Genomic DNA, 25472 nt, shown 5'->3' with positions numbered 1-25472 from the left:
TCTCTACTTGGCTAACTTGCCCAACCTGCTCTGGGGATTCTAGGTAGAGACCTGAAATTCCCTGCTCCAGTGAACTGCAGGAGGTGCCAAAACATGACCCAGTGGCCTGCCACAGATGCCCAGGCCTAGTTCCTGGCCTCTTTGTGGCTCGGACTCTAGTTCTATTGCCTCCACTTGAGAACTCAAAGCATCCTCTTTCTCCTTCCTGCTGTGGTGTCGGTAGCAGCCAAGCTGCCTGTCTCTTTAAGAGAGAGAGAGGGAGAGAGGTGGGGAGGGAAAGAACGAAATCAGGAAGTATGAGAGAGCCCAGAGCCAGGGCTCTACAGAGCGGGGTGTCAGGGCTGGCAGGGAAGAAACCTGTAATCCCAGCTCCCAGCCGTCACAGGGCCATTTCAACTAGCCCTGCCTGTGTCCCAGGGTCCTTGACTATCAGGATGTTGTGGGTACTGCCCAGGAATAACTGCTGCAAGCCTTGAGGGTGCCAGGGGTGCCACCCCGTCCTACAAGTGGGCATCCCCTGAAGCCGCGATGGGGTGAGTATGCAGCATCCCCTGGGAGGGTGACATGGGGATCCTGGGCATGGGCAGTGCAGGGTGGGGCTCAGCCGAGGCAGGCACATCAGCAGAGGAGTGGCTCAGGGGGCCCAGCGCCCACTGCCTGTGCTTTCTGTGGCTACTGGGGGGAGGGTGGTATCCTGCACACCTTCCCTGGTGGACACTCTTGGGAAGGACTATCTGGAGGCCAGCGAGCCCCATGGAGGGTTGTGGCACACAAGAACACCCCATCAGCTACCAGTGCCCCTTTCCTGGGCTTCCCCACACCCCGGAGCTTCCCAACACCTCTCCTTGGGGTCTTTCTCACTGGCCGGAGTCCCAGGAGTAGGAGTGGTCAGGAAAGGCTCCCAGAACAGCTGGGGAAGAAGACTGGAAACCACCCCCCAGCCCTGGGGGGGAGGTGACAAACAGGAAAGGGTTAAAGGGCTGGGGTTGGTGGCCTTTGATGGGGGCTGAGAATCAAAAAGCACCAAGGGGGCCTCTCATCCGCCCTCCTCTTTCCGGTGTAGCTCAGCTCCTGGACTTGCCACAGACAGAGAGCATAACACATACTTGCCAGGGAGAGCCTGATTCAGGGCCACTCAGAGCCTGGGGTAAGTGCATCTGGCCACGGAAGAGCCCGAGGAGGGCGGGGAGGCCACGGGTGGGTCAGCGCACCTTCTGTGCCGTCGTCCATCCGTTGTTCATCCGTCGTCCATCCACTCAATAAAGGCTACTGAGCCCTCTGTGCACAGGTGCCGGAGCAGACTAGAGCCAGATGTGCCACAAGCAGAGCTCCTAGGCACAGAACCCAAGGCTCTGTCGCCCGCCGTGAGGCCCTGCCTTTTGCACCACACTGCTGGTCATCCTAGGTTCTCAGCTATTCCTGGCCACACCCTGCACAGGGGTTGTGTTGCACTAGCCCAAGGAAGAATGATGAAGGTCATGCAACCTGCTGGGGCTGAGCTCCCCACGCCGGGCCCTTGGGCTTGATTTCAGTGTGCTCTGCCCCAGCCTCACACCCCAGACCTCCAGCTGACTCCTCCCAGGGCAACCTGGCCAGTTCATCCATAATGAGCTGCTACATAGTCTCAGTGCCTCAGTTGCTTCTGCATGATGCAAACACAAGTTTCAAGTATGAAACTCGGACTTGACCAATGAACTGGACTTGACCAATGGCCTCTGACTCAAGGAGCTGACATACTCAAGGATTTGCATTTTCAAAAAAAAAAAAATGATTAGAGAGAGAAAAGGCTTAAAGCTAAGCAACATAGGATTCCAGGCCTGGGATATGAGAGCAGAAGTAGGCCCTTGTCTAATCTAGGATTCCTTCCCAGATGCCCTCAGGCATTTCAGAATGGCCAGTCCTGACCTAATACTTCAGACAAGCATTGAGATTGACTTCTAAGGCTACCCTTTCTGGAATCAGTTGCTTTAAAGGAACTGGCCTTTGGAGAAAACAGGACAGGAGAAAAGATGGGGAACAGGGCTGTAGAGGGGTTTCATATCCTCCTCAGGGCTTGTGTTTGATGGTCTCTGGCCTTCCCCACCCACTGCCTGTTCCCTGTCCCTCTCCTCCTCTCTCTCTCTCTCTCTCTCCCTCTCTGTAACAGCACTGACCTGTATGCTGGTGACCTGGTGAGCAGCTGTTAGCTCAGGGCAGAGGAAGTGGGGGCCGGGCAGTCAGGCAGTGGGTGGTGTGGGGGCTCCAGGCTCATGTTGCAATCTTGGAGATTTGTGGTGGTGTGACTGACCTGAGGCCCTTCCTCCTGCACTGTTTCTTCTTCCTGGGACAGTCCCAGGCCTGGATGCCAAAACCCTAGAGTCTGGAAGAAGTGATGGAGTAAAGAAGCTAGTCTCTGCAGAATGGGAGGGGCTGGGGGACACTGGGGAGTGAGTACAGACAGATGGCCCTGTGGGTAGAACAGGCCCAGCTGTGGGCTGAGGGCCCAGCAGGCCCCCTCTTGGTTATGCTTCATTTGGAGGAAGTTACTTAACCTTTCTGTGCTTCCAACTTCCCCACTCCTGTAAAATGGCCATATGGAGCCCTTTCTGGGGTGGCCTTGGACTGGCCATCAATGTCCATTCCAGGTTAGGAATAGAATCCTGGGGTCCCCCGCGTGTACTTTTTCCAGGGAGAGGAGATGCAGAGCACCGCCAACTACCTGTGGCACACAGATGAGCTGCTGGGCCAGGGGGCGACTGCCAGTGTGTACAAGGCCCGCAACAAGGTAAGTGGCAACCCTGTGGGGGCCGCAGTCTGGCCAACCCAGCCCACCCCCACTACCCTGTGCCCAGCAGGAAGCCCTAGCAGCCTCCGGTGGGCCTGGAGGTGGTGTGTGGCTGGACAGGGACATCAGACTCGTTGTACCCACTTGGGAAGAAGGACTCCATGGATTTGGGCAGTGGGGAACGAAGTAGGTACGAGTTAGGACAGGAGACAGATGACAGCATAAAGCAAATATCCAGGGGGAGGTGATAGCAAGTGGGATCTAGGAATAGCAGAGGCGGGAAGCAGGATGCCTGGGTTTATCCTGCATCTGCTGTGGAGCCAGATCATTATATATGAGGCTCCCCTCTCCTATGTGGGAGTTGGATTCAGGTAGCCCAGGTTCCAATCCCAGCCCTCCTGCTGAGTGCCTTTGCAGTTAGTATCTATGGCAAGAGTAACAGTTGCCACAAGCCATCACCTGTAGGGTCTTGGGTGTGCCAAGCCTTTGTCACCTCCCAGGGCCTGACCATCTACTGCCTGAATAGGGGAAGGACCTGGGGGTAGGAGCCTGCTTCCTTCCTTAGGTTTGGCTGCTGGGAGTCTGAAGAGGAGCCCCAGAGAGCCTGGCGGCTCCTCAGCAGGGGTGGGACCTGCATTGTCCCAGGCCACTTCCCAACCTTCCTCCCCATGGCAGAAATCCGGGGAGTTGGTCGCTGTGAAGGTCTTCAACACCGCCAGCTACCTGCGCCCCCGCGAGGTACAGGGGAGGGAGTTCGAGGTCCTGCGGAAGCTGAATCATCAGAACATCGTCAAGCTGTTTGCAGTGGAGGAGACGGTGAGTCCCGTGATGGGTCAAGTTGGATGGCCTTGATCTTGATCCTCAGTCTGGGGAGAGACTTGGTCACCTGCTAATCAAAAAGTCAAGACCAGGGAGGAGGAAACTGGAGAGCAACATGTTGAGCGAAACAAGTTAGTCTCAAAATCAAGGGCAGAATGTTCTCCCTCATATGTGGAAGCTAGAGAGAAAAAAAAAATACTAAAAGAACCTCGTGAAAATAGAAAGAGTTGAGGAAGGGGATAGGGAGGGAGGAGAGGCAGAAAAGGGAAAGATCTGGGGAATGAAGTTGATCAATCTATGCCATATGCATATATGAATAGGTCACATGAATCCCACTACTGTGTAGAATTATAATGCACCAATTAAAAAAAAAAACTCAAGGGTGGGTGGGACAGCACGTCAGAATGCATGAGGGAATCATTTCCTAATGAGAGGGCTTCCTGTGAAGGGTGGCCTTGGATTCTGGCCTGTGGGATCCGTGTAAGACCAAAGAGGGAAGGCCAGGCCAGAAGCTGCTAGAGCTCTGGGCGCTACTCAGGGAGCCACCTCTTCTTGATGGTGGGAGGGGAAGTGCCCTCCGCCTCAGCCTTCCTCTGTCCCGGCCACAGGGGGGCGGCCGGCAGAAGGTGCTGGTGATGGAGTACTGCTCTAGCGGGAGTCTGCTGAGCGTGCTGGAGAGCCCAGAGAACACGTTCGGGCTGCCAGAGGACGAGTTCCTGGTGGTTCTGCGCTGTGTGGGTGAGCCCGCCCTGTCCCCAGCTCCCATCGGACCAGCCATGGCCTGGGCCCTCCACCCAGGGGGGTAGGACATTCTGAAACAAGTAATCCCAATCCAAATGAGCGTTCTCGAGGGTCTCCATTTACAGTACTGAGACAAATGGGCAGAACCCAGGTGTCTGATTCCTGTTAATCATTCAGCTTCAAACTATAATTTAAAAATAAATTTTAAGCCTGGTGTGGTGGCTATAATCCCAAACCTATAATCCCAGCTGCTCCAGAGGCTGAGGCAAGAGGATTGCAAGTTCAAGGCCAGCCTCAGCAACTTAGTGAGGCCCTAAGCAACTTAGCAAGACCCTATCTCAAAATAAAAATATAAAAAGGGCTGGGAATGTGGCTTGGTGGTTAAGTGCCCCTGAGTTCAATCCCTAGTACAAAAAAATAATAAAAATAAATTTTAAAAAGAGTGTATGCCTATATACAATCAGCATTATTCACAGGGCCAAGGGTGGGGGATATCTAAAAGGATAAAATAATGTACATGCATACAGTAGGATCCACTCCAGCCTTAAAAAGGAGGGACATCCTGTCATCAGCTGCAGTATGCATGCACCCAGAGGATACTCTGCCAAACACAGAAGGACAACTGCATGGTCCCACTCCCACAAGCTTCCTGGAGTGGTCAGATCCCTAGAGACAGATGGCAGGATGGTGGTTGCAAGGCCTGGGGGTGGGGTGTTGTTTAATGGATATGGAGTTTCCATTTGGGAAGATGAGAAAATTCTGGAGATAGGTGCTAGTGATGAGCGCTTGACAATATTAATGTGCTTAATGCGCTGTGCTGTTCACACCAACACAGTTAAAATGGTAAATTGTGTGAACTATCTTTGGCCACAAAAAAATAAGAAGGGGAAAGGCAGGCCCTGGGTTTCTTTGAGAATCCAGATGGAACCTCAATACTTTAGGGTCCTTAGAACGTCCCTCCTTCCCCCGTGCCCATCTCTGTTCTCCTGTTTCTTTTGTGGCCCTGTCACCTGGTGGGAACTCCTCCGGGTCTCCCTGGGGCCGAGGACAGCCTTTCCCAGGGCCAGCTAGCAGCCCTCTGTCTGTCCCCAGTGGCCGGCATGAACCACCTGCGGGAGAACGGCATCGTGCACCGGGACATCAAGCCTGGCAACATCATGCGCCTCATTGGGGAGGAGGGACAGAGCATCTACAAGCTGACAGACTTTGGGGCTGCCCGGGAGCTAGATGACGATGAGAAGTTCATCTCTGTCTACGGGACAGAGGAGTACCTGGTGAGTGACATGTGGGGACCTGCTGTCCCAGGCTGAGGGTCTTTCCCCATGCTGATTACTCTTGATTTGTGCCTTGTTTAGAGCCCCCTAGAAGGGGTTCTTGCCCCTCGTCCTGCTCTCTCAGGGTTATATCTCCTCCACCCCTGCTAGACCCCTACCAGAATTCCTTCTGCTCTTTAAGAGGCCTGCCTAGCCCCCCACAGTTAGCTCCTCGGACCCATCCTCAGGAGGTGAGATGCAACCAGTCAACACCTTCCCCTGTGCAGAGGGTGATGCTCTGGGTAGTGAACATGGTGCCCATTTTTAAACTGATAAAGTAAATGGATTCAGAATGGTTCCATGTCCACCAGAAGTCCACAGAAGGTGCCCCCTGCCCACTGTCCCCCTCCACGGCTGCTCTCTGCTCTCTCTCTCACAGCACCCTGACATGTATGAGCGGGCAGTGCTTCGCAAGCCTCAGCAAAAGGCATTTGGGGTGACTGTGGATCTCTGGAGCATCGGGGTGACCCTGTACCACGCAGCTACCGGCAGCCTTCCTTTCGTCCCTTTTGGTGGGCCCCGGCGCAACAAGGAGATCATGTACGGTGGGCCACAGGGTAGGGAATGAGGGGGTCATTCTGGCTGACCCTGGCCCTTTCCTCACTGGTCCCTGCTGCCTCCTTTTCCCCTGCCCCACCCAGGCTCCTCACTCAGACTAGAAGCTGAACTTCCCCTGGCTCTGCGGGAGATGCTCATCCTCCCTTTTCTTGGTTCAGTGTTTCACTTCCCTGGCGCCCAGCTCACCACCTCTCCACCGAGAGAATTGCCCAAGGTGGCAGAGTCTGCCAGGGCCAAGGAGGGGCCAGCTCCCAGGTCCAAGGTCTCCTGTGGTTTTCAGATGTTAGCTACAGAAGGAACTGGAGACAGTGGTTACTCCTAGGCTGCACTGCCCAGAACAAAAGGGATATGATTTTGGTGTCACACCAAGTCTCGAGACTGCAGGATCTCTGAAATAAAAGGGTTCATTGAGCTTTCACATATGCTCATCAGAAAAAGAAACGAAAAAAAAAAAGCAGGTCCTGGTGTGAATCCTGCAACTTACAGCAGCAGAGCTAGGTAGCAGTCAGAAAAATGTCCACTGGACCTAGAGTTAAGAGTATTTCTTTTTAAATTTTAGGGAAAATAAACAAACACACACACACACACACACACACACACACACAACTTGTTTACACTGAATCTATGGCTGTGCTATGCTCTGGGTAGTGAACACAGTGCTGATAAAGTAAATGGATTCGGAATGGTTCCATGTCCACCAGAAGTCCACGCAAAGTGCCCCCTGCCCACTGTCCTCCTCCATGGCTGCTCTCTGCACTCTCTCCCAGGATGAGGCAGGAAAGCTTTGGAATAGGAAGCTGTCCATAAGAAGAACTCATTGCCTCTTGAGTTAAGAGTCCAGAATGTTGATATGAAAACAGGGCAGGATGGTCCTGGTGGTCAACAGTGAGGGGACTGAAGCCAAGGTTTCCAGGAATGTGGAACACTCTTCCCTTCGTGTCCTTGGAGCTATTAACTGATTAACTTCCCTTATCTCTTCCCTACTCCATCTCCTGGTGCAAGTAATTACATTTATGACATCTCAGAATTTCTGTTTTATCAGTGGATTACCAGGAAGGCTGGTGCTCAAATCTTCAGCCCAAGGGACAAGCTATGTGGAGCCTATATTAGGTTTAGAGACAAGGGAAAGAGACTGGCATGGATGGGGTTTTCAGGGAAGGAGAGACACTGAAGAGAGGGTTGGGTGAGAAAAGGACAGAGGAGGAGAGGAGATTGGGGGCCAAGATCAGCATGGCACAGGTGTGGAGGTGACTGGGTTGTGGGATATGCAGAAGTGGGTGGAGATAGCAGATGGTGGGAAGGTCTCTGTCTAGAGCAAGGAGCTTGACTGGGGAGCCAAGGCAAGGGGCTCTCATGGGCTGAGGGCCATCCCTCTCCAATTCCATTTCCAGCTCACCTCAGAGTGTCTGGGTGGCATTAACAGGTGCTTTGCACCCTCTATGATAAGTTTGTTGTCATTTGAAGTATGGTGGGCTGGGAGCCCCACTGACTGATCCTGCCCACCCCAGGTACCGCATCACCACAGAGAAACCAGTTGGGGCCATTGCAGGTACCCAGAAGCGTGAGAACGGACCCCTGGAGTGGAGCTACACTCTCCCCATCACCTGCCAGCTGTCCATGTGAGTGGGAAGGGCGAGCACATCCCCAAGTCTGGGCTGGGTATCACTTCTCTCAGCTGAGTGAAACTTGGAGGCCTGTTCTAGTGGCTCTCTTGGGTACACCACTTTTCCTTTGTGGCCTCGGGTTTTCCATTTGGATGCTGGAATGAATTTTTTCCAGTAATTCTTTCTCAACCCAGCCTGCCCCACCACCTTGGTCCTAGGTCCTCAGGACCTTCTCATGGAGTGTCCCCATTGCCTACTTGAGGAGGACCCATCTGGCCCTAGCCCCTGACCATCTCCATGTCCTGGGAGGGCAGGGGGCTGCAGAGCCAGCTGGTGCCTATCCTGGCCAACATCCTAGAAGTGGAGCAGGCCAAATGCTGGGGCTTCGACCAGTTCTTTGCGGAAACCAGTGACATCCTGCAGCGAGTTGTCGTCCACGTCTTCTCCCTGTCCCAGGCTGTCCTGCACCGTGTCTACATCCACGCCCACAACACGTGAGTAGGGGGTGAGGGAGGGAAGGCATGAAGGCTTTCTCCACCCAAGCAGAAATGTGAGTCTAAGGCAGCACCTCCCAAGGCATGGGGGCTTAGGTATGAAATCTTCTGGGTCCAAACCTAGTTTGGAAAAGTACCAGTTCCACAAAATTAAACAGATTTCCTTGCTTGTACTTCAGAAGTCCAGTATTCTTCATGATGCCAATGTGCATTCTAAGTCTCAGAAGTGTGTGTGTGAGTGTGTGTGTGTGTGTGTGTGTGTGTGTGCATTTCCTAAATTTATTAGAGTACTTTATGGGATTAGGAGAATTTTAAGGAAAATGTAGCGGGAACCAGTGTGCAAATGCAGAGGTTGGGTATTGGGACTTCGGGGTCCTGTTTCTGCCCTTTCTCTCTTATCTTTGATGAGAGGGAGAACCACCTCCATCCTTCCCTCTAAAAAGCTAAGCTCCCCCCATGGGACAAGTCTTAGCTGGGATTTGGTCCCCTGACTCCACATCCGGCCCACTAATCCTTCTTCCTCCCCTCCCTCTCTCCCTGGTGGGTCTAGGATAGCCATCTTTCTGGATGCCGTGTATGAGCAGACCAATGTGGCCCCCCACCACCAGGAATACCTCTTTGAGGGTCACCTCTGTGTTCTTGAGCCCAACCTCTCAGCACAGCACATCACCCACACAACTGCCAGCAGCCCTCTGACCCTGTTCAGCATGGCCAGCGAGACTCCAAAGGGGCTAGCCTTCAGGGACCGTGAGTAGGGTCACCCAGGCTGGGCAGCATTCTCCTCCAGGATATAGGGGATTACAATCCTGGGCATTAACTAATTGTTTTGGTTTTTTTTGTTTTGTTTTGTTTTGTTTTGTTTGGGGGTGCATGGGGTATAGAAGGCAGATCCGGGTTTACATTCTGTGCATGCTTCTGAGATACCATGTGACTTTGAGTTGGTGGCCTGACCCCAGGGGCTTCTCAGTGTTCTCAGATCTGTGAAAGCAACACCAACTGAATCAGGGTTTTGGCTTTAGTGTGTGCTGCCCAATCTCTGTGATACAGGGGAATACCTTGGTAGTTGGTATTGGAAGAAACAGGAACCCAAGCTGCTAGAGTAAAGGGCAGGTAGTCAGAGTTCCAGAGCTTTCTCCTTTCTCCAAGTTCTAGAAAACTATCATCCTTTCTCATTTTAATGATGCCAATTTCATCTTCCTTCCCTGAGGTGGGGAAGGTGATTTAACCTTGAAACCCTTGGGCAAGACGCCCAAGGGGTTTTGTTCATTTTCTGTTGAGCCAAATCTTGAGCTTGAGGATTCTCCAAAATGGCCACAAGGTGGCAGTAAAGGACTGCAACTTAAAACCCACTCTCTCTCCTTTCATTTAAGCCCTGGAAGGTGAGGGCTCTGGGTGAATTGGGAAGTTTGAGGTGAGAGATTCTTGAGGGTGGAATGTGATCTGGGGACAAGAAAGGATGAGCTCAGAATTGATCCAGACCATAGGGACAAATCCCTCAGATAGGGTCTTTATCTGCAGCTGCTCTGGACATCCCCAAGTTCGTCCCCAAAGTGGACCTACAGGCAGATTACAACACGGCTAAGGTGAGAGGTGTGCCCAGATGGCAGAGAGGAGGTGTGGCACAGGGGTAAGAGGTGTGGGACCTGACCCTGCCCACCTGTGTGTTTCAGGGTGTGCTGGGCGTTGGTTACCAGTCCCTGCGGCTAGCTCGGATCCTGCTAGACGGGCAGGAGCTAATGCTTCGGGGGTTGTACTGGGTCGTGTGAGTGCCCCTGAGGGCTAGGGGGAGGGCAGGGCGGGCAGAAAGGGCAAGGCTAACCATCCAGAGTTCCTCTGCACTTCCCAGGGACCATGCCAATGTGCATGGCTTGTTTGGTGCCCCAATGAGGGCGACCTTGACTCAGACTCCTCTCGAGCAGGGAGGTGCTGCAGGCCACATGCTGTCGGACTCAGGAGGTCACACGGACAGCCCTCTTCTTCCTCAGCAGCAGCCTGGGCACTGAGAGGTGAGTATCCTGCCCAGGCCAGCCCTTCTCTCTGTGTCTGTTCTATACCCTTTATGGCTCCTGTGGTGTATCTGGTCTTCCCTGACCCAGAGCTCCTGCCTCCCCTGCCTGCTAAAATAGAGAGGGCACTCCCAATCTGTCCCTCCTGCCCCACCTGTCAGGATGACTGCAAAATAACCCTCCCAGTCCAGTCACTCACCTGGAAGACTCTGAGGGCACTGCCTGTCCCAGTATCAGGTAGTCTCCCAGCCCCAGCAAGGGGTCTCTGCTCTCCTAGGTCTCTCCCTGAATGATTTGGGATGTTCATGCTGCACCAAGACCCAAAGCAGAACTCTAGGGAAAGACTCCTGGCCATGGCCATGCACAGTCCATGGACTTGACCCAAGGTGGAGATCCAATGATCTCCATGCCCCTGCTCCTGCCTCCTCCGGATTTTCCACTTGTCTCTGTCTTCTTTGGGTTCCCTGCCCAGTCATCAGGACCCTGTACCTTCTATTCCCCTGTTTTGGGCTAAGTAGGGATGATGGGTTAGAAAGAGAGAGAGAGGATGGGGAGAGGAAGCAGAGCTGGGGGTTCTAGAAATGAGAACAAGGGAAGATTTTTTTTTTTTGCCAGAGCACTGTGGAGAAGTGGGCACAGCCCCCCAAACCCTGGAAGTCTTAGGTATGAGGCAGGTGAGAGATGGGAGCTCTGCAGACCAGAGTCTTTCCTGCCACGAGGAGATGGTGGTGAAAAGAAGCAGATACTGCCAAACACACCTGAAGTCCCCCGCCATCCCCAGCCCTTGTCCTCAGAGGTGAGGGAATGGCTCTCCTTGGGCTGACTCCCCACAGCTCTGCCTGCCTCCTGGGGTCTGGCAGCATCCACACTGATAATGGGGCAGAGGGGATATAAGGAAAAGGAGTGTCTCCAGATGACAGGGGTGGAGTCCTGTCATGGCTGAGCCCCTTCAAATGGTGACACAGGGTGGGATCTATCAGCATGGCTTATGAATCTCCTCTAAGCAGACTCTGTCCAGAGCTCAGAAAGGAGATCCAGGGAGAGATGTGGCATCACATCACACAGAGGGCCCCAGACTTCTCTGACACATGAGGGCTGGCAGAAAAAGTAAAGAGAGGTAGAGGCAGCCACTGAAGCCTTCCTGGAAGAAGAGGCATTTTAGGCCAGAAAGAGAAAGAATACCTTTTGTAGGAGGGTCTATGCAGAGATTGGAAAAGAGGACCATGTTTAGAGGAAGGAGGGGGGTCCTGTGAGGTTAGTGAAACCACAGTCGGGATGGCAAATGTCCTGGAATAAAGCCAGAGAGGGATGGGTGGTGGGTGGGGAATGGAGTGGAGAGCATGGGGGTCCAGGAGGGTCCAGTTAGAGGGAGGTTGGGTGCCAATAAAGTGACCATTAGGTTCTCTATCAGGGAAGAGGTGTGTAGAGAAATTGATTGCACATCCGTCTAGCTTTGCCCTGGCTTGACAGGTGGTGGAGCCTGGTGTCATGGGCTATTGTTTTTCCTTTCTGCCTCCAAGGCCTCCCTGAGGCCTGGTGTGTCTGGGGAACTCATGGTCAGGCATGCTACATTCTCCTGTCAAGGAGGATGAGAGCAGGACTCCAGAGGGCCAGGTGTGATAGGACCAGGCCCTCACCACCTTTCCCCACCTGGGCCTCTGTCCTCATTTTCTAAACTACTTCTTGGGCCTCCCAGCTCCAACATTTTGCAATCCCATTCTCTTCTGCACATCCTCAGACCTGTAGGTTCCTCTAAGGGCCAAAGCCACTAGCTCCACCTGCAGTGGAATCTGAGGTATCTGAGCTGCAGGTAACATCTGCAGGTACAGAGCAGCCCCTTGGTGCCTCGCCTGGTCACCCTCGTCCCCAGCAGGCAGCTTGCATCTCTCAGCCCCCCACTCCCCCACAGCTCCCTTGGCAGAGTAGTCCTGCCTTTGTCCCAAAGCCCTGTGACACTCCTCTGCAGCTGCTGCCACCTGAGGCACTGTCTGGGCAGCTAGGACTGGCTCTGAGAATCCCAGGGCCCCAAGTCCCACCCCAAAACTGTATGCTGGCAAGCCCTTTACCATGGAGGTCTCATTGGATCCCCATGAACACCTTATTAAGGAGCAGGAAGAAAATTTATCTCCCTGTCTTATAGATGAAGAGCCTGAGACCTTAGAAAGCTAGGGGGACTAACCCAAGGTCACGCAGATGGCAAGTGTGGCTAGCAGGACCAGGACTCGAATCCAGGACTCCTGACTCCCTGAGGGGTTGCACTGGGTCAGCTGGTCCTCTTCTGCCGTCTAGTATTCCCCGCCCCAAATGGCATCCAGTAAGGGCTCCGCATTCATGAAGTGGTGACTTCTGCTGGCCCTGACGTACCGGATGAGCAAAACAGACAGTGTCCTTGCCTTTGTGGACCTTCAAGTTCACCCCTAAGCCCTCTGCTCACTTCTTTCCTCCCCGATCCTCCATTCCTAAGCTAAAATATATGGGATTCTTTTTTTTCTTAATTCTTATTGTTATTTAAAAAGTATATGTCACTGGGCACAGTGGCACACATCTGTAATCCCAATAGCTCCAAAGGCTGAGGCAGGAGGATTACAAGTTCAAAGCCACCCTCAGCAGTGAGACCCTGTCTCTAAATATAATACAAAATAGGGCTGGGAATGTGGCTAAAATTGTTTTTAAAAATAAAATAAATAAAAAGCATTTATTAATGGTAGAATATTAGAAAGTACAGATAAGCAAAAGAAAACTTCACCACCTTTTGCCCCCCAGAGACAGGCTGTTATATTCCATTAGCATATCTATATGTAGTAAATCACTTTCTATTATAAGAGTTAATATGCAAAAATGCATATTAACCAGCATGTATTTATTCAGTACTCTATAGCCTACTTTTCTCAGCTAAGGAGCACCACCCCCTTCTATATCCATACAGTTTCCTCTTATCTGGTACATATCTCTTTTCAGATTTTTCAGATTACCCCTCACATTTTCTTTTACAGCTAGTTTTATTCAAATTGGAATCCAGTCCAAGACCTCACTTTGTTTCTGGTCGTTCTGTCCCTTAACTCTATTCTAAGCTGGCACAAACTCTCCCAATTGCCCGCTGTACACGCCACTGGCTTATTGCAGGGACCAAGTTTGTTGTCCCGTCTTCTGGCTCATTTAGAGCTTCCTCATCATGATGTCTCCCTGTTCTTCTTTCCTGGTGTTTCCAATTTACATTGGAACTTCTACAGATTGAATGGATTCAAGTTAAGCATTTTATGTTAGAACTCATCATAGATGACACTGGATACTTCCTATTGACACATCACTGGGCAGTGACAGCCTGATTCCTCTACTTACACACATTTTTCTTGCAAATGAAAGAATCAGGATAATGTCACTTTGTCACCATGCAAAGGTCCACCCCTCCATCATTCATCATTGATTTTAATATTATGCTCAAGAGCATAATTTCTCTGGGGAAATAGGATACTACCATCCCAAGCCATGGCATGTTATTGCCTAGTAGTCTACAAAAGACAGATCCCTTTCATAACTGTTGGTTATCACGGAGTACAGTTTCTACTGGAAAGGAACTTCATTTTCTCTGTTTAATTACAAATTGTCCTGGTAAGGAGTTCATGAAAGCTACTTTGTATCATGAGCTCATACATTTTCATAAATTCAAGGTGTCCCAATGCACCTCAACCTTTATTCTTTGCAGAACTCAACAATGTCACAACCATGGTTTACAGAGCTCTCTCAAGTTGGCTCCTTGTGCCAAACTTCCCAGAGACCCTGAGAGCCATCAAGGTTGTCTCAAAGATGCCATGCCAGCATGTGTTCCCAGAGATCCCTGCTCCTAAGCCCTCAAGTGCAGCCTCCCTCTTTCTTTCTCTCCAGGTTGAACAGCACAGCGGAATCACCTAAGGTCCAGGAGCTGAAGGAGGTTGCAGACCTGAGGTCCAGGTTGCAGACTGTGAGTGAGCTGGGAGACAGGAGCAAAGGTGGGGGTGGGCAGTGTTCTAGCCGGGCTGCCCAGCAGGCCTCAAACTAGGGACCCCCGGGGGTCTGCCTTTTTGTCCCATAGCTGGCTGAGGTTCTCTCCAGATGTTCCCAGAATATCACAGAGACACAGAAAAGCCTCAGGGACCTCAACTCGGCGCTGGTGAAGAACCGGGATCAGGTACATGAAGACAGAAGGTCTGTGGGATTTTCCTCATTTGTGGGGTTGGGGTAGGGAGGGGCCCAGCCCACAGGGTCCTTTCCGGAAGTCAGCTGGCTTCCTCCCTTCTGTTGGCAAGACTGTTAGAGCTAGGGTAGGAATACAGGAGGGATCCAGACCCTCTCCTGAGACCATAGGAGAAGAGGGTCCGGGTCCCTGCCCCTACCTGAGAGTGGAGTCAGGAAGCTGCGCAGGTTCTGTAGTTCTGGGAAAAGTATGGTTCCTTTCCCTCTTTCTGTCAGGCCCTGACACTCAGTATCTCACTGAATCCTCCAAAAACAATAATACCGCTATACTAATGGCCATTTATAGATGAGGAAGCTCACTATGTGAGGTTAATTTGCCATGAGTTGCAGCCAGTTAGTGACCAGTGACAGAGGGCTTCGGGACAGATCTGTCCAATTCCAATGTCTGTGTTCTTGACCTACAGCAGACAGGATTTTAACCTTTAAAAAATCCATTCTCCTTTTTCACAAATGCCCACCCACCCCAGGGTCTGCTCTGTGTGGAGCTGCGGGCCCCCTTGCCCCAGTCTGACAACAGGGCAGATGGTGCCTGTGGGGAGCATGGTATCTGTGGCAATGAGGGCCTCCACAGATCCATTATCCCATATGCTTGATCCTAAATTCAAAAGCGCTAAAAACCACAGGGTTCTTCTTAACTGTTTTGGCCACAAAAGTTGACCTAAACTGACATAATGCTCTTCACAGTCTATCTAGTCTACTTAGGGTAGATGTCCTTCTGTTTCTATGAAGATGTGAGCACATTTGACTAGGGACATGGCCCCTGTGTGGTGCCTGTATGTGCACTGCTCTGAATTACCTTTCAGAAAACACTTGACCCTGAGTCTTTTGGATAAACTCTATGGATTCGGGGTCCCACCCTGGCCACCTTGTCCTCCACCCCCACATTCTGAAAAGGGCAGGGGAAAGTGGGTGTTCTACCCAGAGTCCAGCTCCAGAAACAGCCAAAATGAGGTACCTAAAGGAGCTCTGGGAAAGAAGCAGAGTCCAGTAGGCCTGAGGGAGAGGAAGGACCCCAGACATCTCAAACACAGGGCTTTGTCCAGCCTGAGAAGACCCTTGAAAGGTCACCTACTGACTTCTCCTGTCTCCTGGCCAGACTGCTGACCACTGATTCTTTTTTTTTTTTTAATAATTGTTTTTAGTTGTAGATGGACACAATACCTTTATTTTATTTATTTTTATGTGGTGCTGAGGATGGACCCCAGTGCTTCACATGTGCTAGTCAAGCGCTCTACCACTGGGGTCTTCAACCCCAGCCCCCATTCCTGTTTTAAACAAGGATCACGGGTTCATTATTTATCATAGAATTCTTCTGTGTGCCAAGCTTCCGGTATACCAAGAGAGTTTGCCCTTCTGCCCTGTGCAGGTGGCCAGGAGCGATTTCTATTCCACTCCGTCCCAGCTGTCTTTGGCAGACTCTCTTGGGTTCCTGGGGCCTCTCAAGGCCTACTCTCAAGACTTCCTGTGGAGCAAGGGCCACTTCCCTGTTGCCTGACCAGTTTGACTTCTTCTCTCACGTCTTACTTAATTTATTGTGTGTGAGGGAGTGTGGGGTGGGGGTGAACAGGAGGATGGGAGATGGCTGGCTTGCTCTAAGATTTCTCAAATAATCTCAGAGACAGAACAGTGACCCCTGCTTCCAGACTGGCCCCCAGAACTGGGGCAATGAGGCTCCTCCTGCAGGGAGACAGCTTCTCCCCTACCCAACCCCCATCCCATCCTCTCCTTCCCCTTTGCTCTGTGCTGTTTGATTCTTCCTGTTGTCTCCTGCCACAGCATCCAGCAGATTCAGTGTTGTGTGGACAAGATGAGCCTCATCTACAAACAGTTTAAGAAATCGAGGATGAGGCCAGGTGAGCCATGGAGAGCAAATGTCCCCTATGCTCTCTTCCCTCCCTCTGCTTTCCTCCCTTCCTGAGATTTGTGGATACTCCATTCGGTGTGGGTGGAGGCCCCTGAGTGGATGGTGCTAGGTGGGGCCAGGGAGCAGCTGGCCTAAGGCAGGGCCCCTGGCCACTGCCTGCAGGCCAGTGAGGATTGAAGCCTTTACTCTTTGCCCATTGTTCTGTGAGAGGTCTAGATGACATGGGTAGGGGACACAGTGGGCCAGAGCCTAAGTAGTCCTGGAAAGGGACTCCTTATTTTGACAGGGCACTTTATGGTTTGAGTGTTTTCCTCTCCTCTGTGTCTTTGGGGGTACAGAGAAAGCCAGGTTTTCAAAAGGGGGATCAGAAGAAATCCCATTGAGAGTCACAGGGCCAGGTGACATGCCTGTGTGATCTACTAATGCTCACAGAGACCTGGCGGGGCCAGCCCATTCACAGGCTATGGGATGGGAACTGCTTGCCCAGGTGACTGCCATCATAGGGAAGGGTGAGGGTGGTAAAGGGGGCAGGGGGAGCCTAGGGAGGCCCCAGTTAGCTGGGGAGCAAACACATCCAAGCTGACCCTCTGTTTCCCTCCTGTTCTGTTTCCTAACCCGCAGACTGCAGGCCTTAGGCTTTGTTGCCTAATACTCTTCTATCCCTGGGATTATCTTAAAAGCACTGTTCAATAAAAACACAATGAAACACATATGTAATTTTAAATTTTCTCACAGCCAAATCAAAAAGTAGAAATAAAAAACATGCAAGGTGCTGTTGTGTGTACCTGCAATCCCAGCTACTCTGGAGGCCGAGGCAGGAAGGATCAAAATTTCAAGGACAGGCTGGGAACTTAGGTAGACCCTGTCTCAAAATTTAATTTTTTTTTAAAAGGCTGGGGATAGAGCTAAGAGATAGAGCACTTATCTAGCATGTGCAAGGCCCTGTGTTTGATCCCCAGGATTGAAAATATAGAAACAGAATTAATTATAATATGTTTTATTCAACCCAATGTCACTGTAGCATGCAATTAGTGAAAACAAAATTATTAAAGAGATATTTAATGTTTCTTTTCTCAGAGTCTTCAAAATCCCATGTGTATTTTACACTTAGAGCACGTCTCTATTTGGAAGCTAAGTGTTTAACAAAGTGAAATGTAGTCTTAACAACTGATCTGTGTTTAATATTTAATATGTTAAACCACTTCAGCTTTTCAATTAATTGAATTAATTCAAATTCAGGTCCTCAGTTTTTCACTAGCTGCACATCAGGTGCTCTGTAGCTGTGTGTTTGGTGCTACCATAATGGACACAGTGATCTTCAGAAGATAATCCTCTCTTTTTAGGGGTCTCAGTCCTGCCTCTGAATCTGGCCTTGGAGGGTGTAGGGGACCACAGGGCATGGAGAAAGTGAAATCTTCTGTCCCTGTAAGCCAACTAAGCTTTGGGGCTCAGCCAGACTGGCTCTATATCCAGTTGGTTCAGGAACACCTCGGAGGTCTTCTGCGCTATGGCCAGACTCTATTAACACTACCATCTAAACTTCACCCGAGCACCTCCTGTGCTAGGCACCATCCTGGGGGCTCTGCATGTTCTTAAAACCCTGGAAGCCATTATCCTCCCCATTTTACAGATGAGGAAACAGTCCAATAGAAAAAGATAAAGTAACTCAAGCAATATAGGTCTAGCAACTTTCAGCTGCCCCTCTTTACAGCCTCAAAGGATTTTCATTTCTATTAGTCTTCCAGAGCCTTATTCAAACCTTTAACTGCTAATGCCTGGTGTGTTAGAAGATGCCATTCTGGGAGACACTCAGTGTCTTTGGGGCACTCTCTGACATGATCCCAGGAGCCCCAAGTAGTACCTGAGATGGCTGGGGAAGCAGGCTCACCGAAGCCAAATCATCTGCCTTTGGCCACCTGCTAATAACAGGCCAGTCTGGGACTTGTTCCAGATCTCTTGGACCCCAAAAGTACTCTATGCTGACTGTGGGGCTCAGGAAGGGGATCCTGCTATATTAGGGGAGTGGAATGGGAAGGCAGGAAAGGCCAACTTGCTTATTATCTTGGGGCTGCCATCACCTATAGGCCCATTCCCTTGAAGCCCAGCAGGGGGCAGCATCTCCCTGATGTGAACATTAGGGCCCTTCAGGGGTTGGCCAAGGCCAAAGTCAGAAAACTTCAGCCCCGCTGGCCAACGTGCGTGCTCCATCTGCAAAAGTCACTGGGCAGAGAGAGAGAATTAGAAGGTGGTGGCCGAGCTTCTCCAACTAGTTGCTGCAGAGTCCATCTGGCTCTGTCGGGAGCATGGTCTTCAGGGCTTGGGCCGACCAGCTGCAGGCATCAGTCCCTCTCCTGGATGAGAGCCATGACTGACCAAGCATCTTTCAAGGCCCGTCTCACCCACCACTCCCCAATTCCCAAGCCCCCAGCCCTGCACTACAGGTTCACCTTCCTCTGGAGCCTCGTGGCAATTTTTCTGCAGCTTCTTTAGGCCCCTAAATCATAACCAGGGACTTGGTCAGAGTAATAATGTCCTAAGTTGTAATAAGTTACATGGGTGTTCCTCTCCCTCTGTCTTTCCTGGCTCCAACAGGCTGTGAGCTCTCATGAAACAAGGCCCAAGCTGGGCTGTCTTCATCTTCATAACTGTCCCCAAAGTTCCTGTGGCACTCTGTTTTGTTGATGATTAAGTAGGTGACATCATTTCTGTCTTTTCCTTCAGGGCTCGGCTACAATGAGGAGCAGATTCACAAGCTGGATAAGTGAGTGGCCTGTCCACTGGCAGGCGGGGACCAGGAGAGTGGATTCAGCAGGGCAGAGCCATTGTCTGTGCCAGACAGGAAGGGCCCTGCTCCTAGGCTGAGCTGAGAAGAGGGGGATAACTCTATCTGGGGCAGGTTATCTGTGGTCAGGGGAGGACACTGCCTAGCTGAGTCAGAGGGAGGCTTCGGCAGCAATCTTGATGTATCTGCATTTACTTCTGGCATGAATAATATTGGGGCTGGGTTTTTTTTCCCTAATTGTCCTCCCTGATTTGCTACTTCCCACTTCCTGCCTCTGACCTCTGCTGCTTTGTGCTTCCCTCAGCTTCTGTTTTCCAGATACTTTCATCTTTCATGATGCCTCCCCCATGGTCCAGTAGTTATTTGGAGACTCTCTCCCCAGGTGTGCATCCATCCCTGTCCCCCTACACAAACACACACACACACACACACACACACACACACACACACATGCACGTAGTCATGCACTTTCCTTAACCACCATCTGTCCTTCCCCCTGCTTGAGAGTGTGTGGGTTTCAGGAGGGCCCCTCATCCATCTCCCATCCCTGTTGACACCTGTGCTTTGCTGACCTCTGGCCTATATGATGCAAAAGATCTTTTTTTTTTTCTTTAAACCAGGGATTGAACCCACAGGTGCTTTACCACCGAGCCACATCCCCAGCCCTATTTTATTTTGTATTTCAAGACAAGGTCTCAGGGTCTCACTAAGTTGCTGAAAGCCTCATTGACTTGCTGAGCCTGGCTTTGAACTCGTGATCCTCCTGCCTCAGCCTCCTGAGTTGCTGGGATTACAGGCGGGTGTCATCGCACTCAGCTAAAATTGTGGATCTGGACAGTGGGTCTGGCTGCTCATCTCTAGGCCTTGGTTTCTCTGTCTTTTCAGGGTGAATTTCAGTCATTTAGCCAAAAGACTCCTGCAGCTGTTCCAGGAGGAGTGTGTGCCAAAGTACCAAGCAGCCCTGGTCACACATGGCAAGAGGATGAGGTGAGAGTCTGGCCCTTCTTCCTTAGCTCTTGGACCCCAGGATGGGCCTGGCCCCCTCAGGCTTCTGAGGACCCTGAGCTCTACAAGCCCTGGCTGAGGGAGAGGAGTAAGTGAAGAAAGAAATGTGAGAAAATTGGTGGGTTTATGTACCTAGGCAGACCAGGCAGTCTGCTGGGATGATTTCTACAAATATGCTTGTTTAGACCCAAAATATCTATACAGTAGATGTTATCCCCCCGTTAAGGCTCAAAGAACTGGTCTCTTTTAAATATCACACAGCTTGTAAGTCAGACCCAGGATTAGTACACAGGTAAATACACCTCTAAAATCTGGATTCCTTTCCCCATGCCAATTGGTTGTGGTAGGAACCTCCTCTCTGGGGAGAATATCAGGTCCCACTGGGACAAGGACAGTCAGTTTATGGGCTTCTGATTGGGCAGAGAAGCAGGGGCAGATGGTGTCTGTCCTCTAATAGAGCCTTCTTATACTATTCTCTATAGGAGTTTGGGATCCCCTTTCAAGCAGGACCCCCTCCTTCCCCTGTCTACATGAACACAAGTCCCTCCCTAGACGAGAAGTCAGGCTCCAACGTGCTGTGTGATCCCTCCGTGGCTGAGACCCAGCATCCCCATATTAGAATAACAGTGCCCTGATATTCTACCCCCAACCTCCAGTCCCTCCAAATTCTGAGTTGATGGATCTGAGTTTAGGTGATAGCTCCTCAGGATGATCCTAATGTGTAGTCAGGGTTGCGAACCAACCAATGATCTAATGGCTCTGGGCCTCAATTTCCTCTCTGTGTAACAGGGAAAAGTCCCAGTTCATATCTCACCTTAGAGAATTCATAAAAGTCTTGACGGTGATTTGCTTTGGAAATGGGATGTGACCATTATGCCCCATAAAGCCCCAGCGTAGGCTGCCATCTGGGTCTCTGGAGCCTCGCCCCTCTTGTGTGCATGTGACCAGTGGAGCACATGGTGTCCATGCTCCCTACGGTGGTTCTGTTGGGACCCTCCCCAGCCTCAGTCAGCAGGGTCCATCAGAACCACCATAGGGTTAGGCAGGTGAGGGATGAGCCACCCTTAGAAGGGCTGAGGCAGGGAAGGCAGCAAGTGCCTGGGACCCATCGGAGTCTGCGGTGGCCCTGTGATGGCTGGGTGGGCCCCAGGGGGAGTGAGCAGAGACCTGCTCCAAGTCTAATTGGTCGCCTGCTTTCTCAAGGGAGGTATATGAGACCAGGACCCACCTGCGCCGGGTCAGCTGTTCTGTGACCTCCTGCAACACAGAAGCGCAAGGAGTCCAGGAGAACCTAAGCAAGGTGTGAGGTCTTCAAAGGTCCCTAGAGCTGCTGCTGGTGGTTTTCAGATACCCTGGGGCGGGGAACATTGGGGTCACTTTGATGCAGATTAAGACTCTGACTCACAAACATGCCCTGAGCACAGAGCAAAGATTGGAAAGCATGTCTTGGTAATCTCAGACTAAAGGTCACTGGGAGGGCAGGGACTCTGGGATGTTGAGACACCTTCCTCGGGGTCTTGTGCAGCCTGGAAGGCTCCAAGGCCTCTCTGAGCAAGGCCATGGGAACTCTCCTTGGTCTTCTGACCAGCTGTTTGCAAAGACACCAACACTCAGGTGGCTCTGAGAAGCCACCTACCCAGCCACAAGGAATGGAGAGGGGCTGCTGCTTCCCAGAGCCAGCCACTTGTTGCTCCCTCTCACCTCCCCAGCACATACCTGTGCAAGCAGCTCCCTGCTTTCAGAGAGTGGCCAGGGGTTACCCCTACCTCTTCTCTGCAGCCCGTGGCTCATATTACACCATGAGACGGTCAAGCTAGACACAAAAGGAAACTTGACGTTCTGCATCATTCAATCTAAGCACAGATGAGTGAAAGTAGTTGTGTCATTGCATTCCCAGGATGGGAACAAGGGGCTCATGGGAAAGCCTGGACAATTCCAGGGACTCCAGAGATGCAGGCTGAGGGTAGCTAGTTACCTTCCTCTTTCCCTTTCTCAGCCTGTCCCCTCCCCAGCCACAAATAAGCCAGCTCAAATCTTTCTGACTAAAGTGTGACTTCCTTCAGATCCTAGACCAGCTATCCTACCAGCTCCTTCAAGACAGAACAAAAGAGGTACAGACCTCACCACCCCCCATAGCTCCTCACCCCAGTCCTGCGCCAAAGGACCTGGTTCTCCAGTAAGTGCCACAGAGAAGGGTGTGTGGTGGGAGGGGGGACGAGAGGGGACCCTACAGTGCTGAGGTTAGGGCCCAGTCGTTTTCCCTCAGGTTGGCCTAAAGGGCTGCCCCTTGGCAGGAGAGGGGGGGTCTGGGCAGGGCAATTTCAGCCTCCCGTCACCTCTCTGGCCTCTGCCTCCCATCACCTCTCTGGCCTCTGCCTCCACAGCATGCAGGAGCTCTGTGAGGAGATGAGGTTGCTGGCCTTTGACCTGCAGGACAACAATCGCATCATCGAACGGTAAAGAAGCTCCTGCTATATGCCAGGGAGGGCTGGGTCCTCAAACTGCCATGGCTTGAGGGGTACAGAGTTCCTGGGCCTCTCCACACAGGCTTGATGGCATGGATTTTCTTTCTTTTTTCTTGTGGGGGGTAGGTACTGGGGATTGAACTCAGGGGCACTCAATCACTGAGCCACATCCCCAGCCCTATTTTGTATTTTCTTTAGAGACAGGGTCTTGCTGAGTTGCTTAGCACCTCCCTTTTGCTGAGGCTGGCTGTGAACTCGCGATCCTCCTGCCTCAGCCTCCCGAGTTGCTGGGATTATAGGCATGTGCCACCACACCCCCGGTTTGATGGCATCGATTTTCTAAGCAGCTGCATTGGAGTTTAGACCATGTTCAAAAGCGGGATATCATCCTGAGGGGCTGAGGTTTCACTTAGACTTTAACAAGTGAGCCTCAATGCTGTCAGAAAGATGGGGCTTGGAGGCAGCTGGATTTGTGCCTGGGTCCTCATCTGCATTGAGCGTGGACACTGTGCTCAGGCTTCCCACATTGTCTCCTGGAGTCTCCCCAGCTGTCCTCAGAGTGGGCACTACCTCCATCCATATGTCCTGCCCCAGGAAACTGTGCCACATGTAGCCCAGCTTCAGTGCCCAAAGCCTGTGCCTCTCCAGCCTCGGGGGTGGGGGGGGCTGTTCTCCTGTCCAAGCTCTTAGCCAAGCTGTCAGGGAGACCCTCTAATGGGGTGGGAGTGAATGCAGTGGCACACACACTTTTTGGTTTTGTGCACCAGTAAAAGTGGTAGTGCACAACTACTCATCTGACTAAGCTTGCACATTTGACAGGACAAAAGGCCTGCCCTGTAGCTGTCCCACTTACAAAACACATCAACATCAAAGATACGATCTCAGAATAAAGGACGTTTCCGCTTGCCCTGAAGACTGGAGACTACCTGGATAATATGCACACACTTCCACAGTTTCCCCATCAGCCTTAAGTCTGTCTTTCCCCCATTCAGGGACAAGTGGCATGGCAGAAAGAGGCAGGGATTTCAGTGGGATCTGAATTCTGACTATGCTCCTTACTGCCTGCTCATCAGGGTCATCCTGGGAGATGTGCTTAGCTCAGAGCTTCAGTTCTCTCTCCTATGAAATAAAAATAACAATTCCTACCTTACAGCATGATCACAGAGTTTAAGATGTGATATGTGAGGTCCCCGAGGGCTAATGGGGCTGTGGAGGGAAGGACTCAATAAACATTCATTGTTTCCCGGAGGTCACTCCAGTCTGGAACCTTAGACTCTGGGCCAGACGTAGGGCAACCAGGAGCAGAGCTTGTGGTTTGTCCCCAGCATTTTAGAGGCCCCTTGGGTAGGGGAGGCATGTCCTTCCTCTCCACTCGGGCAGGAAAGTTCATCCTCTTAAGTGCCGAAAAAAAAAAAAAAAAAAAAAAAAAGGAGATTCAGCAGCTTTGGAGAAACTTTCCAAAATAGCCCTCTCAGTCAGGAAGTTCTACTTTTAGTACCGACATAAATTTTTCTTGCTGTGATATGTGGTCTATTTACAAATAGCTCAAAACTTTATTTTAGTGGTTTTTCACTTCCTTATTCAGAGCCATAGCCAAAGATACAAATGAATCAATTTGAACTCCTTTCCCACCTCCTAAACTCTGGATGCACATTGCAATCACCATGGAAGTTTCTAAGAGTGCAGATGCCTGGGGTTGGAGGGTATCCTAGGCTTCCCGGGTGGTCGTAACAAGCAGTCAGATGAGAACCAGAGCAGTTCTTGTCAGGGAGCAAGGGCACTACAAGAGGACAGCTGGCACTTGGGTGGCTGAGAACTCTCAAATATTGATGGTTCTGGGCTCTGGGGTGTGATTTGCAGGTTTCTCCAATAGGTAGGTGAAACTAACCCTGCTAACCTGTGCCTTTCATTACAGATTAGGTAGACTCCCATCAGCTCCTGACGTCTGAGCTGTGGGGGGCGTGTGAGGCATCCGGAGCATTAGAATCATTCACACACTGCTCTTCTGCACTGCGGGACCCAACCCAGGGTGAGATCTGGTCCCATCTCATCAGCCTACCTCCCTCCTGGCCACTGGTCGGGAGATGTCATCAGCATTACCTTCCAATGCCTGTTCCCCTGGGAAGCTGCACAGCCGACTCTCTGTCACGATTCACAGGAAAGTGCAGCAGCCACTGCCTGGACCATCCTTTGTGCTTTCTCCAGGCTCTGGGACTGCTGCTCTGTCACCCAGGCCTGGAGGCCTGAACCTGGCGAGGCTGTGGGGAAAAGAGACTCCCACAGGCCCTCCCACCCCTTCTGCACTCCCCAGGCATCAGCAGAGGAGGCCTCCTGGGACTTCCCCAGGGTACAGGTCAAACAACCTCACCTCCATCTTCCTTCCTCTTCCTCTTAAGGTGTTTCACACTGAATACCCCCCACCTCCTGGGTCCCCTAGAGTCACCATGTTTGGCCACAGATAACACAGAGGCCAGTTGTCCCTCTGTTCTTGGTCTGGATGAGCCTCAGGTTGAGAAAATGGGTGGTGGACCAAGTGCCTGTGCTTCAGGGACTCTTTGCTTGCCTTCTGGCTCTAATGCACCACTTGGTCCTGGGCTGCCGCTAGGCAGTGCTGACGGGAGTCCTGCCAATGAGCGAGGGCCTGTAAGCCCAGGGCCCTGAGCAGAGAGCAGGCCTGCACCTTCAAGAAATAGAATAAACATGGCTGCCTTTTCTGTATTTTGTGACTGTTACTGGGCTATCTGAGGGGCAGGGAAGATCCTCAGCTGGGTGTACTTGGCAACCAAGCAGGGCTGGGTGGGGATCTGTGAGAAGCGTTGGAGGCCGC

At 51.6% G+C, this 25472-nt stretch overlaps 1 protein-coding gene across 1 annotated transcript; it reads left to right on the top strand.

Annotated features, from left to right (window-relative positions):
• Window positions 1–370: 370 nt before the first annotated feature.
• Window positions 371–25263, top strand: Ikbke (inhibitor of nuclear factor kappa B kinase subunit epsilon). Its single transcript, XM_026387470.2, has 22 exons — window positions 371–533; window positions 1064–1147; window positions 2669–2764; window positions 3440–3580; window positions 4192–4321; window positions 5417–5598; window positions 6017–6177; window positions 7704–7814; window positions 8114–8293; window positions 8844–9040; window positions 9812–9876; window positions 9964–10055; window positions 10213–10299; window positions 14182–14257; window positions 14369–14481; window positions 16306–16382; window positions 19115–19154; window positions 20061–20162; window positions 21384–21480; window positions 22244–22356; window positions 22565–22636; window positions 24561–25263. Exons 3-22 carry the CDS (start codon window positions 2678–2680, stop codon window positions 24592–24594), a joined length of 2157 nt encoding a protein of 718 aa, XP_026243255.1. The 5' UTR covers window positions 371–533; window positions 1064–1147; window positions 2669–2677; the 3' UTR covers window positions 24595–25263.
• The last annotated feature ends 209 nt before the right edge of the window (window positions 25264–25472 follow it).

Source organism: Urocitellus parryii, chromosome 9, assembly GCF_045843805.1.
Source record: "Urocitellus parryii isolate mUroPar1 chromosome 9, mUroPar1.hap1, whole genome shotgun sequence".
NCBI classification, from domain to species: Eukaryota; Metazoa; Chordata; class Mammalia; order Rodentia; family Sciuridae; genus Urocitellus; species Urocitellus parryii.
Note: the sequence above shows the minus strand (reverse complement) of the source record. Positions and strands in the feature narration are given on the sequence as shown.

Bases quoted from the DNA above. Each gene is read 5' to 3' on its own strand.
- Ikbke (XM_026387470.2), top strand. From the start codon at position 2,678: ATGCAGAGCACCGCCAACTACCTGTGGCACACAGATGAGCTGCTGGGC. The intron at 7,815-8,113 runs GTGAGTGGGAAG...CTGGGAGGGCAG, and splicing joins ATCACCTGCCAGCTGTCCAT to GGGGCTGCAGAGCCAGCTGG. The intron at 22,637-24,560 runs GTAAAGAAGCTC...CTTTCATTACAG, and splicing joins AACAATCGCATCATCGAACG to ATTAGGTAGACTCCCATCAG.